The sequence below is a fragment of the Athene noctua genome, chromosome 5 (assembly GCF_965140245.1).
Source record: "Athene noctua chromosome 5, bAthNoc1.hap1.1, whole genome shotgun sequence".
NCBI lineage: Eukaryota > Metazoa > Chordata > Aves > Strigiformes > Strigidae > Athene > Athene noctua.
In genome coordinates, this window is record NC_134041.1 from 65,097,489 (window position 1) to 65,110,601 (window position 13,113).

At 40.9% G+C, this 13,113-nt stretch overlaps 1 protein-coding gene across 6 annotated transcripts in view; it reads left to right on the plus strand.

Moving 5' to 3' along the window:
* Positions 1–4,091, plus strand: part of PTPRE (protein tyrosine phosphatase receptor type E) — a 110,553-nt gene extending 106,462 nt beyond the window's left edge. For all 6 annotated transcript variants that reach the window (XM_074907957.1, XM_074907953.1, XM_074907954.1 and 3 more), the window contains one exon: positions 915–4,091. In XM_074907957.1, coding sequence (XP_074764058.1) covers positions 915–989 — 75 coding nt within the window. In that variant the 3' untranslated portion in view covers positions 990–4,091. The remainder of the gene's footprint in view (positions 1–914) is intronic.
* Positions 4,092–13,113: the final 9,022 nt, after the last annotated feature.

Sequence of the window (13,113 nt, forward strand, 5' to 3'; positions counted from 1 at the left end):
TTGTATTTTGATGGCAGCTTCCATTCAGTAGTTTGAAACTTCTTCAGACACAATTCTCTCAAAACACCTTTTTCAGGTAGATGTTTTCTCCTTGACACGGATAGGAAGAAAGGGCTTGAAGAAGTAGAACTGGATTATCCAGTCATGCTGAGACAGGGATGAACTATTTCTTTTGGCGTTTTGTGATTTAATAATGTTAGTTAAGGGTGTAATTGCCACCGATATTCCCAGCTGAGCCTGCAGAAAGGCTTCTGCTTTCCAGCGTGAGTCAATTCAGGTGCCAATTCCATTTGTTATCAGCGTTGTTAGAGATTAGGGAACACAGCAAATGGCACCGAGGGCGTATCAGCACGGCTACGAGATGAGGATGGTCCCAGCTGTAGGACGCGGAGGACGAGCCAGCAGGCTCACCTAGGCAGCGGCTGAACACGGGGCTGTGACAGCCTGTGCGAGGGAACTCGGGTTCAGAAAAACGAACGCAGAGGGGTTTTGGTGTTCTATACACTGTCACTTAGTTTTGCTGTAGAGCTCAGCGGGTGGAGCCCAGAGTTCACCGGGCAGGCTCAGAGGGAGGGACCTGCCCCGGCGTGAGCCGGGTTACAGCCAGGTACAGGAAGCTGCTTCGTTTTGGTAAGACAAGTCTAAGGATTGATTCAGCTTAAGAACCGTCACCTGGAAAGCTTAAAGAAATCATTTTAACTGAAGAGCAACAATCAGCCCGAATTTGACAAAAGAAAAAGTGAGATACCATTGCTTTTATTTAAAAAAAAAAATAAATGCATAAATAAAAATCAGAACAGACCAACCCTCGGGTACTGGTTGTTAGAACGTGGTACGTTTATCCCTAGGATTTGCATAAGTATGACTTTCTCCACTGTAAAATCATGTTTTGATATCTTTTTATTGTTTTTCAGGAACAGTATGAATTTTGCTACAGAGTGGTACAAGATTTCATCGACATATTTTCTGATTATGCTAATTTCAAATGAAAATTCCTGCCTTATTTTTTAATTTCTCTGTATAAATAGTTGTATATGCTGTTAATTTATTCCATGTCATTTTCATGGCTGACTTTACTGTAAATACGACCTTGTGTTTGCTCTAAAAGTTGCATTTGCTGTATAAAGTTATTTCTTAAATATAAATATCTTCTAAAGTGAAGTATAATGTTCATATACAGTATATCACTATAAGATGGTATAGAAATCTTTATTCTAGATAACAGTAAGTTAATTCTCGAGGGTCTGTTTGAATTTTTCCACTTAGAAATTATTTATCAATAATGTTATCTCCCAATCCTTGAAACTTTACACAGGTGATTTCCATTTCATACTAAAAAAAGTGAATTGTGGTACATACGTTTAAACTAAACATCTTTTGGCCGTAAACCCTCCTTCACAGTGAAAAGAGATGTTTATTTGGGGACACGTTCTGATAACCTGCTCATGCTTACTTGTAATTTATTTCAGAAATAGTCTCGTTGAAGGCAAGGAGACTGTTGGAATGAAGTGCTATTAATGGTAAAGGTATCAGAATATGGCCCTTTGTGTGTGATAATGTACAGTCCAACTGAAAAATATAACGGCTTTTAAAGTCTGTTTTTAAGAACCTCCCAGTTGATGGCAGTTCTATTTTGAGTCTTACTGTCAATAAGATAGAATCCGTATAAATGCAGATGCGAATGTTTGATTTAATATAGTTTTCAAAGTCCATTTATTTTGTTCTTTCCTAAATACTACACCAGCTTATAATCAATTTAGAAAGACAATAATGTGAGTTTACCGCTATTTTGAGAATATTTTGCATATCAGAAGAGTATATTTTGCAGCACCTGAACTTGTCTAGTTGAAGAGGCTTTATAGCCATTGCCAGAAATGGAATTAAAGCTTCTCTATGTACACGTGCATAATTTCCCACTTCTTTGAGAAAAGGCAAAAAGAGATGAACTCTTATTCTTTGATTCGACTCAATAGAATAATTAACAGTATTTGCTAAAATTTTGAAAAAAAAAAAAAAAAAAAATCTACTAAGGGTAATGCTTGCAACATTAAGCATTATAGCAAAAAGCTCCTCGATGTTCTCACCCTCCCGTATATATTATCAAATTATCCTTTATCTAAAAGGGGTATAGGATTGTGTATATAGATATATTTTTAATGAAAGTACTACTGATAATATAATTGGTGAAATAAAGTTTAAAAGTCTTTATCGTAGCCCTGAACAGGATATGCTTGGGGGTTAGAAAATCCAAAAATCACAGGGCATCTGAATGTTGAATAATCGAAAAATTTATCTTTTCCACTCTTTAAAATGCATATATGAATTAATGAGCACAAAGTATGCGAATATGTACTTTAATTACATAACTAATATGCAATAGTTCTGTCTTGTCCAGTTGGTTGAGTTTTTTCAATGCAAACATAAAAGCCTTATTTAAAATAAGCAACTTACACTGATCATTTCACTGTTCTTGCACTATTTTAGCCCATGACCATTTTTCATTCCCGGTAACAAGTAGCATTATCCTCTGTAACAATGCAAGGAAAGGGGGAGTGTTCATACCTCTCCTTTCACTTCATACTCAACAGAAAAGGAGCAGTTTAGAAATTTCTAAGCACGCTGTTCCGAACGCTGCCATTTACTGCTTCTTGTCTTCCCATCGATGCACTTCTGTATTTATTTGTACAGTAAATTATGCACTTAAAAAAGATTGTCTAAAGACTAAAGCTGTGTCATGAGTTGCTATGAGAAGATACACTCAAGGCGCAGGAGGTGTTGAGTAACAAAAATGAATGCTAAGTAAGTTTACATTACTGCTGCATGCTAAAATTTCATCACATTTTCACAAGCCATCAAATAAATTTGCTATGGAAACCAGTACAGTGAGGTTTTCAGTACGATCGTTCCAGCACAGACTCGGAGAGGTTAAACGATGATAGAAAATAATGCAGAGAAATTCCCACTGTTTTTCCAGAGAACCATGTTTTATGGTCCCGTTAGATCGCAATGTCAGGATCTCTCCAAACGTTTAGCCTATATATTTGAACAATAACTTGCCTGTTGGCTGGCCTTTTGGGTCCCTCGGCTAAAAGCCGGGACTAAGAGGTGCCTGGGAAGGGAAGGTGCCAGGCGTGGTGGCCGGGCGGTGTGGTGTCAGTGGGGACCCACGGCCCCCCCACGGCCCCCGGGGTCACGGCGAGGGGTCGTTCTGCAGGGCACAGGCAGCTCTGGGAGCTACGGCAAGTCCTAGGATGGACTTAAGCTGGAACCTCAGATACTAAGTGGGTACTCAGATGTTAGTCGCTAACTGTATTAAGATATCTAGGAGGAAAAAGAAACACTTCTAATATATTTCAGAAGTCACAAATATAGCTACATAATGACTTTTTTTTTTTAACCATCTGAAAAGCTTCCTTTCCAGTTCTTGTGTTCAGTCATTGCAGCTGCCTAATAACGGGGGAGCTGTATCTTGCTATAGATATATATGAATTTTCTTTTAAATTTTCCTACGTTGCATGGAATTCCTTTAAAATGCCAAATAGTTGATTAGAAGTTGTACATTCTGATCTGTATGTGGTTTTGGTCACTATGTGACTTGACTGTCTGTTTTCACGTGTTAAGACAGGTTCCAGTTCACCCAAGCATTTAAGCATTCGCTTTACGACGTCTCTACCCCACAGAACATTTAAGTCCCATAGGTCCTCTGTTCCTGAAGCAATCCCTTAAGTGCTTTGCTGAATTGGGCCTTAACGAAGAATGCATACTGTAATTACCAGTGTTTTTTAGGGTATTTTTACGTATCAGTTTTTTAAACTTTTAAAATGAGCCTGACCACCTGTGTTCAGTATTTTGAAATGTTTTCATTTCCCTAGTACCACTTTTAATGTAAAGTTATTGAAACTTTTCTGTATAACCAAACCGTATTTAATTTGTCAAATCTTTATAATATATGTATGTATTATACAGTTTCAGCTATTATTATTTTCTTTTATTACATTTATAATTTCATCTTGCTGTGTTTTTAATGCCGGTGAATGTTGCTGAATTATTTGTACATGCAAATTGCAAGATCTAATACATTCTGATGCAAGAACAAAGCTTCGTTTTTATTCTCCAGCTGTATTGTTTCCTTTAAATCTTTTCATTTCATTCCTGTACTGCGTGCTCATTTAAATTAAGTATTCTAAAAGAATTGAAATCCATTATCTAGATAAGTAATTTTTCAGTACTCCTCGGCAGCTGTTTGGCAGCGTTACTCCGATTCACGTTGGAACTGAAGCACTGTGCGTATAAAGTGCACAGAAACTCGTGATAGCCGGCGCAAGGCTGGGTCTTATGACTTCTTAATAAGTAAGACCTGACACTATCAAGCTTCGACGTGACTCGTCCCTTTGCAGCCTTCCCTTTTTGAGTATAAATTTGATGATTTGTGGCTCTTTGCTCAAGCCCTGCCAGCACGGTGCCATTTTGCATTTCAGGCTGCTCCCGGGATGGAGGAGCAGGTCTCGGCCTCTGAGGGAGACAGGAGGGTTAGTGAGAGGGCAGAGAGCTGGCTCCCAGCACACAAAACCTCTCTCTTCTTTTGTACCTAAGTTTTAATAGTACTGTGGTACACGATGGTATCACGCCAAGATAAAAATAGTAGCTTAACTTCCAACCATGTCACCCATCCTGAATCAAAAACTTACTCTAGTTAACAGCAATTTATTCGTTAATTTCCACAGGCTTTATATTGGACCTCACGTGCCAAAAATAACCAAGATGGCCCACTGCTGTAACAAGTGTCGGGGGATTTATGTAAACCAGGAGGAACTATGGTGAAAGATTACAATCCTAATGTCAAGTTAATGTCACTGAGATTTGAAAAGACACGTTTTATGAGGAGCAGCTGAGGGAACTGGGGGGGTTTAGTCCGGAGGAGGCTGAGGGGAGACCTCCTGGCCCTCTGCAACTCCCTGCCAGGAGGGGGCAGAGAGGGGGGATGAGTCTCTGGAGCCAAGGCCCCAGCGCCAGGCCCCGAGGGAATGGCCTCAAGCTGCCCAGGGCAGGGTCAGGCTGGCTCTGAGGAAGGATTTCTGTGCAGAAGGGGCTGTTGGGCGTTGGAATGGGCTGCCCAGGGCAGGGGGGAGTCCCCGGGATCCCTGGAGGGGTTGAAGAGTCGGGCTGAGCCAGCGCTGAGGGATCTGGGGGAGTTGGGAACGGTCAGGGGGAGGGTCATGGTTGGGCTGGAGGAGCTTCAGGGGCTTTTCCAGCCGAGATCATTCTCTGATATCTGAGACTAAATGTTACGACTTAATGAATTGACTGAAGTATGATTTAATGGAGCAATATTTATGTGTTTGACTCCTTTAGCCCTGTTGCATCTTGCTACACCTGACACCTAAGATTTAGGGAATTACCTTTACACTGTAGATAATTTTCTGATTATTTTTTCTAAACTTGTTTGGAAGAAGTTTGAGTTTGCATGTCCTCCTTGTGCACTGCTCTAACACTGAGGTATTTGCTCTTGATAATCACACTGGCTTTCAACACAAATTCAACCATCCAGGAATAACTGTAGCAACATGTTTGCCAGTAGTAACTGTAGTGAAGTGTTGCTTCCTGAAGACAGCATGCAGGTCTGTCCTGAAGAGGTGTCTTTGCTTCATCAGAAAGATAGATTTACTAATCAAGACACTGCCTGCAGAGTTTTAAATACAGGGATCCACCACGCTGAAATACAGAGCCTTGAGGAAATTAGTGTTCAGGAAAATATTGCTGTTTCTCACTGTGACACTAAATAGCACCACGTTAAGAGTAATCTTTTTCATTACATGTAAACACTATTAATTTTTTTTTTAATAATTCCAGGTGAGCTGATGAAATATTTTGTGTGATTGGATCGTGTACCTTCAGCAGATAGTGGGATGCACACAGACAGATGGCTTTGTGTGGTTTCAGAAAATAGAAAATATTAAGCAATTATTAATTAAAATTTAATTTTTAAAAAGTTAATTGAAATAATTATTGGTAATCATTACTACAGATCTGCACAGTTTCTAGTGTAATAAGGTTCTGTGTAGCAGTGTAGCAGAATCACCATTTTTAGATTATTCAAGCTAAATAGCGGGGATTACAAATTATGAGACAAAGAACGAGTTTCTTGTGTTCATCTCAGTGCGCTTCTGTTGGTCTGTTTCTGTGATTAAAGATCAACAATAAAAAGCTTGTTATCCAGCCAATCATAGTGGTTTTAGTAAGAACAAATCTAAAGTTGCAGAAAGGGCTTGGGATCACTTGATCCTCACCTCCGTAAAGCCGCTCAGATACGGCTGTTTAGATACTGCGGTGATGGGAATGTTCTTGTATTTGCCTCTAACATCCCCTAAAAAGAGATTTTGGTGAGAAGGTGACAGTGTAATTCGGATCCAAGGAGTGGAAGTGTGTTTCTCACAACAGATAGTGTCTGTTCTATGTCCCATTTCAATGGCAAATCTGTAACAAACAGAAGAATCGTAAAACTTCACTGGAACAGAGAAATAATACAACTATTAAGAAAGTAAGAAACTGTATCTTTTGCAATCTTGTTTATCTATAGGTTCTATTTAATTACACATAAGAATTAAATTTTATCACTCTGCTCTTCTCCAGCAATTAATTTTTCTTGGTTGATCGGATGAGAATGTGCACCTGTTTTTTTTCCTTCTCCTAAACATTACAAAGAAATACCATAAAGACCTTGTGCTTCTTTATCAAGTTTTTGCATTTACATTTTGGGATGCTGAAGACAGTTATGTTTGAAACTCAGCTTTTAGAAAAAACGCACTTTCATTGTAAATGGTTCATGAAATATATTGTTTAAATAACCTATTAAATATCGACTACAGAAGATCAAAGACGTATTTGTTCTGTGTAGGGCATATATGTCAAGTCTAAGCTATGCTTTCTGTAACACAGAAATTGCTCAATGTGTCGAGAATTTCTCAAGCAATTGAACTTCACCATGAATGTTCTTCATCTTAGGTATTAAAGGATTATGTTGTAATTTAAATAGTTTCATAAGAGCTCTCTTCTAATGACTTTTATACATTTTCTGTGCTGCTTTGCACACAGCGGAATTACTAAATTATTAATCAAGTTGAGACTTTGCCAAGGAAGTTCTTTTCACAAATAATCTTTTTTTTTTTTCTTTCACCTGTTTCTATGGCATTAAGAAATTGTTCCAGTGTTTTCCTGAACGTCCCACTCAAACTATTTCTAAATGTTGAAAAAAAGTGGTGACTTCATGCCAGTTGGGTTGGCCTGAAGCAAGCACAGCTGTAGCAGGCTAGAAGAGCTTGAGGAGGAGTTACTTGGCAGGGTTGGAATAGTACCAGGTTGTGAAGCTGCGGTGGTGCTGGCGGGGGCAGTGACCCGGTACCAGCAGACAGGGTGTAGCAGAAGAGGCCACGGGCCACAGCTGTCACATTTCGGTACAAGAGAGAGGGCTGTCTCTGTCCTGCTGGTGGTCCCTGGGGGAGAAGATCATGTTCTTGTCATCTTGGAGACACCATACTGTCTCTGTCTCTATGAAATATATAATTTTTTTTTTTTTTTTGCTTTTATGCTATTTTGCTTCAAAATTTTATCCAAGTATTTTCTAGTTGAGATTTTTACAGTAACCATGTGGTGGCCTGTGGATAAGTGCAGCTGTTTCCAAGGACACAGCACATTGAACAGCTTTCCTCCCTTGTTAGAGCATTTCATGCTTGAATAGAGGCTGATGTCGTTTGCTGAATATGCAGTGGAATCTTGCCCCAATCATAAAACCAAGCGCACCAGTCGCTAACTCTTACACAAACAGATGTGCAGAAGGACTGAACAGGCAATGCAGAATCCCGCTTCGGGTCACCTTTAGGATTCCGAGTCATCTAATGAAGTTAATGGCAAAATCTCCCAGGAAAAGAATTTTGTTTCCAGATTACAGGGGGTTTTGCTGGTTTATTATGGAGAGCTGTCAGGGGTGGTTTCTTGGCCATTCTGTAACGTTGGAGTTGGCAGTCTGATACACAAACACACAACAAGGACTTGCCCAGCCCCAGATACGGATTACAGAGTATTAATTTACATTTAAAAAAATTACATACTTCACCACGACATTGTACAGTTTGCTTTCCAGTCATCTTTCATGGCTTGGAAGGCTTTATGTGAAAACTGCCTATCAGAAAGCTGGTTTTCAAGATGAATTTCAATGTTGTGAAATACAGAAGTTTCTCCTTAAAAATATTAGTGCTTCACATCACATAGGGAAGTTTGATCTTTCACAGTTTCTTTCCCTTAGTAGTTTGTTATGCCTTGTTCTGTCACCATTTAAAAGAAAGAGAAATGTATTATTTCAAAGTATTTATCAAATGTGAATAGAAACCAGTTTGGAAAACGTATCCCGTTTGTTCATTAACTCATGCAGATTCCTCACACATAAGACATCAAAATTAGACTCTGTGTATGAATACAAGCATTCAAAAAAATCTTAGGTGCAATAATGTGTCAGTGTAATAAGCCATCATTTTAAGGGAGGAAGTCTATTGCAAAACATTAAATTTTCAGAGATTCATCATACAATAACTTACTAATCTCTAGACTTTGCTTTACAGAGTGTGAATTGCCTGAAATATGTATTTTTAAATAAAAGATCATAAATTGAAAACCGATCTGTGATGACAGTGCAACTTCATCCATTCTAATCACACCCACGTTAACGATTTTCTGGGAGAAGTTAGCAGTTTGATCATCACTCACCAGGTGTAATTCTGTCTGAACATTTTTTTAGTTTTGGTGATTCTAGGAGCGAGACGTCCCGCCGTTGGGTGGTTTGTGCCTCTGTTCACTTCCCTGCTGCGTTTTCTGGATCCCCTGGCCAAATCACCACTATGTTCCGAGGGCACTGGTGTACATCCAAAGGTAACAGTTTTCTAAAAACGGGGGCTGAGGAGTGGTGAAGGCCTTTCACTAATACTAAAGTCGCTGCCTGAATTTAGGGCCTTATTTACCTAATACCTATAGACCTTATAAAAACCCTAATCTAGTAAAAGCTTTAGGTGGAACTTGTGCTTTCTTAGAATCTCACTTAACAACCAGTAGTAGTACAAATCTGTGAGAAACAAGCTTCGTTCACTCAAGTGCCTCCCAACCACCTCTTCAGAAAACAGAACAAATGACCTTGTTATAAGGAAGGATCTTTGTATGAGGAATTAAGATGCTAACTTTTCTAATTCTCTTTATTTTGTGGTTGTGCTTGTGCTCTTGGCTCAAGACTCCAGCCCCAGTATGCTTTAGTGATTAGGGGCCTTTCTGTATCACTGGGCCACTGTATTCCACTGATAATCCTGACCATTAAATCCTCAAAAGACTCACAAATCCATCCTGTTGGATGCCAGTGAAGTGGCTTTTTTTTTTCTAATTTCCTGTTGATTGGTCCACTAAGTTAAAAATGTCTAAAAATCTAGCAAGGAGGTTCAAGGACTGATTTAAAATAGCCTATTTTTCAAGACGTTTTTGAAAGTTGACAGTTTTACCTCAGAGTGTATGCAGACGTCAGCCTGTATTCCTAGTAAATTCAGTGTTCACAGATACCAACTAACCTAACAGAAAATTTAAGCCTTGAAGAAAATGTCGGTTTTTTCCCTCCTATAGATTTACTTTTTGCATATCTACTACTTAAGAGAGCACTGCTGCTCTGGAAAGCAGGTTTAAAGGCGTGCTTAAAACCTTTATCATTTGTGTTCTCCTGTAAGTATTGCTGTTTACAAACCTTTATCACAAAGGATGTGTGACAGGGTTCTGTGCAGTAGGCGCACTAATAAACCACTCTGTGTCATGCCAGAATATACAATTATTGGCATACTGCAGGTTTTGATTTTTTTTTAAAATCACCAAAGTCCTTGTCCACATGACAACGCCCATGTAACAATAGCAGCAAAATTGGTCCTTTGCTGTCTAGCTCCGTTTGATCAGATGTGGGCTAGTGGAGACTCTAAGGAATTAGGCTTTCAATGAGTTTTACTGGTATAAACTGGTTTAGATACGTTGTTCAGATAAAACTGCATTTGTAAAGACCCTCGGGAAGGATCCAACTTTAATATTTATTTATTGGCAACGACACCCAGTGTTCAAATGCTGATTCTGTTTGAATGTTTTACATCTACATACGAGTTTGTCCAGTAGCATAAAGTTATTGTGACAAGCTGAAGGTATAATGTCATGGCTTAATACACTGAACTAAATTAAAACCCCACCAAAGCTTATAAAGTAGACTTCAGAGTGATTTAATTCAAAGGTGAAAATAACCCACCACATTTAAAAAGCTGCTTACATCTATCACATCTAAAGTATCCTAAAGTCATCATGCCACATAAAATAGTATTTGAGGCAAACTAGGTAATTAAATAAAATAGTAATATCAAAAGGAGTTCTGCTTTGTGAAAGATCTGAATAGTAGGATTTTATCCCCTGAAGCACAAAAGACTGGACGACCTTGTAAAAGGCCTTTCTCCCTTTGTAGCTCTTTCCCCCACATGCATAGAACTTTAACTCGAATTAAGGTCACCAGGTTCTGTATCTCAGTAATGAGTACTTATTATAAAAATAAAAAAATCAGGCATCACTCAACAACCTGTCTGTTTTCCCTTGGAGTCTCCCCCAGCCATCCTGGGGTGGGGATGTGGAACTGTAAAAGTGTGATGTTGGGGTAGGAAGAAAGGAGTTGAGCGAGGTTGTCCTTGCTGTAAATTAGTTAGGGGAATAATAAGGGTTGTTTTTTGAAGGAGTTTGGTAACTGGAATGTTTTGGGTTTATATGTCTTTGATAATGTGCATATCAAAAAAGCTGTGCAACTGGAACCCACGCTGCTCCTTCAGGATGTTTCTCCTTGGTCATCTTTAATGGTAAAAAACAGGTTTAAGTGTTAGTTACAAGTTTATGTTTGGTGGCTAGGAAATAGAGGGGGAAAATATCAGAAATTCAAACTTACTTATGTATGTTATGTAAAGTATATTTTAAATATTACCTGTAAATTGCTCTCCCTTTATTTCAGATTACTCAGTTTCTGGAAGTACTTCGGTTTTGTGTTTATTTTAGATTTCTACTTACTTCCCCAACAACAGAGGTTAATTTGGCTTAGATTTTTGTGGCCAGAAGATGAGTTTTCAGACAGTCTGAGCAAACATACCAGAACAGTCTTGCCCCCTGTCCCCCTCAGTGCTAGCCTACCAGGGAGACCGAGACTGTCAAATCACCTGAATCCTCATGTTTTGCCCTTGTTCTTTAAACATTTTCCTACACTGTTTCATGGAGGCAAAACTAACACCTTCCAACCTCTTTTCCCAAAGTCCAAAAGCTGTCATGCCTCATGTCAAAAAGAATGAGAAAGCAAATAGGGAGCTTGCTTTTAAAACTTAATATTGTGCATCACGGAGAGGAGCCTCCAGAGAACAAAATTACAGAGTTGGAGCCTATATTCTGCAGCTTCAGAACTGCTGCTACAACTGTTCAAACTACAGGAAGAACTGAATAAAATGATGGAAGTTGTACAGACTCAGCATAATCTGCATTTTTTTGCACAAATTTTTAAAAGCATTTTAAAAAAATAAAGATTTTCTATTCTGGAGAGGGCTACAGTTCAAAGCCTTTCCAATCTGCAAAATGTTTCTGATCTGAGATTATATTCAAAAGTACTTTTCTCTCCTTGGATGTTTTCAACTTATAGCTTCTTTTCATTTTTAATACCAGCAATTTATTTCATTGGTTGGAGATGAATTTTTAAATTTATACAAACACAACAGGAATATAAAAAATACAAGATCAAGGATGAGGATGGAAATGATACCTGGAGTTGTATAGTAACAGCTCTTTCTACCTTTGTATGACTGAACTAAATTCTAGGTACTTGGCAGTTTGTTGTGTTTTGGTTTGTTTGTTGTTTTATTTTTATTTTTTTCTCTCTTCAAATACAGAGCAGCACAGTGCTTATCTCGATTTTCAGTTGTCTTACAGATTATCAAACTGAAGTATTAGTAATGGACTCCTGTCAGAAACTAGAGATGGGAATCAGTTTATATAGATACATGAAGGTAATTAAATGGTTTATTAAAAAGGCATTTAAAGTGCTAGCTTACTTTTTACTGCTGCGTTCTCCCTCCCTCTTTCCTTTTTTTTTCTCCTTTAAAGCCCCTAAGTTTTAATTTTTTAATCTCAGTACCAGAAGACCAGTGCAGAACATGCAGATTACTTAAATTAGTTTAGAGAGCCTAGATTAAGAGGAAGCAATATAAACCGATTCTAAACCTTTCCTGACCGACCTGAGGAGTTCTCGGGAGGCTCAAGCAACACCCGTGGTTAAGGTTCGGGGCATGGCTGGGGCCCAGCTGGGCTCCGGGGGGGCCTCACCCTCACAGGGGGCTGAGGAGACCCGCCCAGACCTGAGCCCGCGAGGCGGGGAACCCCCGTCCTGCCGCGGGGCGGAGGCGGGACAAGGGCTTTAAACCCAAAGGCGGGTTCGCGGGTGCAGAAGCGGTTTATAGCGGAGGCGTCGGGGAGCGGCGCCGCCATTTGAAATCAAACCGCGTCCCCGCTTCCGATTGGCTCCGCCGCGCGTTCACGTGACGTACTTCCCACCAATCGTGGGCTTCCGCGCGCCTTTTCGAAAAAAAATTTCCCGGTACGTCAGCGCGCTCCTTCCTCCTCCCGCCGAGCCGGCGGCTGCTCCCGGGCGAGGAGTCCGAGCGCCGCGGGGCGCCTGTCCCCGCCGAGCGGCCCCGGTGCGTCCCGCCCGCCGCGGCGGCTGTCAGCAGGGGAGGGCGGCGGCCGCTCCGCGGGCGCTCTGCGCGGTTCCCGCGCTCTGCCCGGGCGCGGCGCGGGGACCCCCCCGCGGGCACCGGGGCCGGGCGAGGGCCCGGGGCGGGCTCGGCCGCGCGCGGGAAGGCTCAGGCGGCGCCGCGCCCCGACGGGAGGCGCCGCGCCGGGGCTGGGGGCGGGCGGCGCCGCTGCCGCCATCAGCGGCCCCTCGGCGAGCCGGCAGCGCTCCGCCGCAGGTAGGAGCCGTCCGGGCCGCCGCTGCGCGCGGGGGGGGCGGCGGGTGAGCGCGGCTCCGCGGGAAGG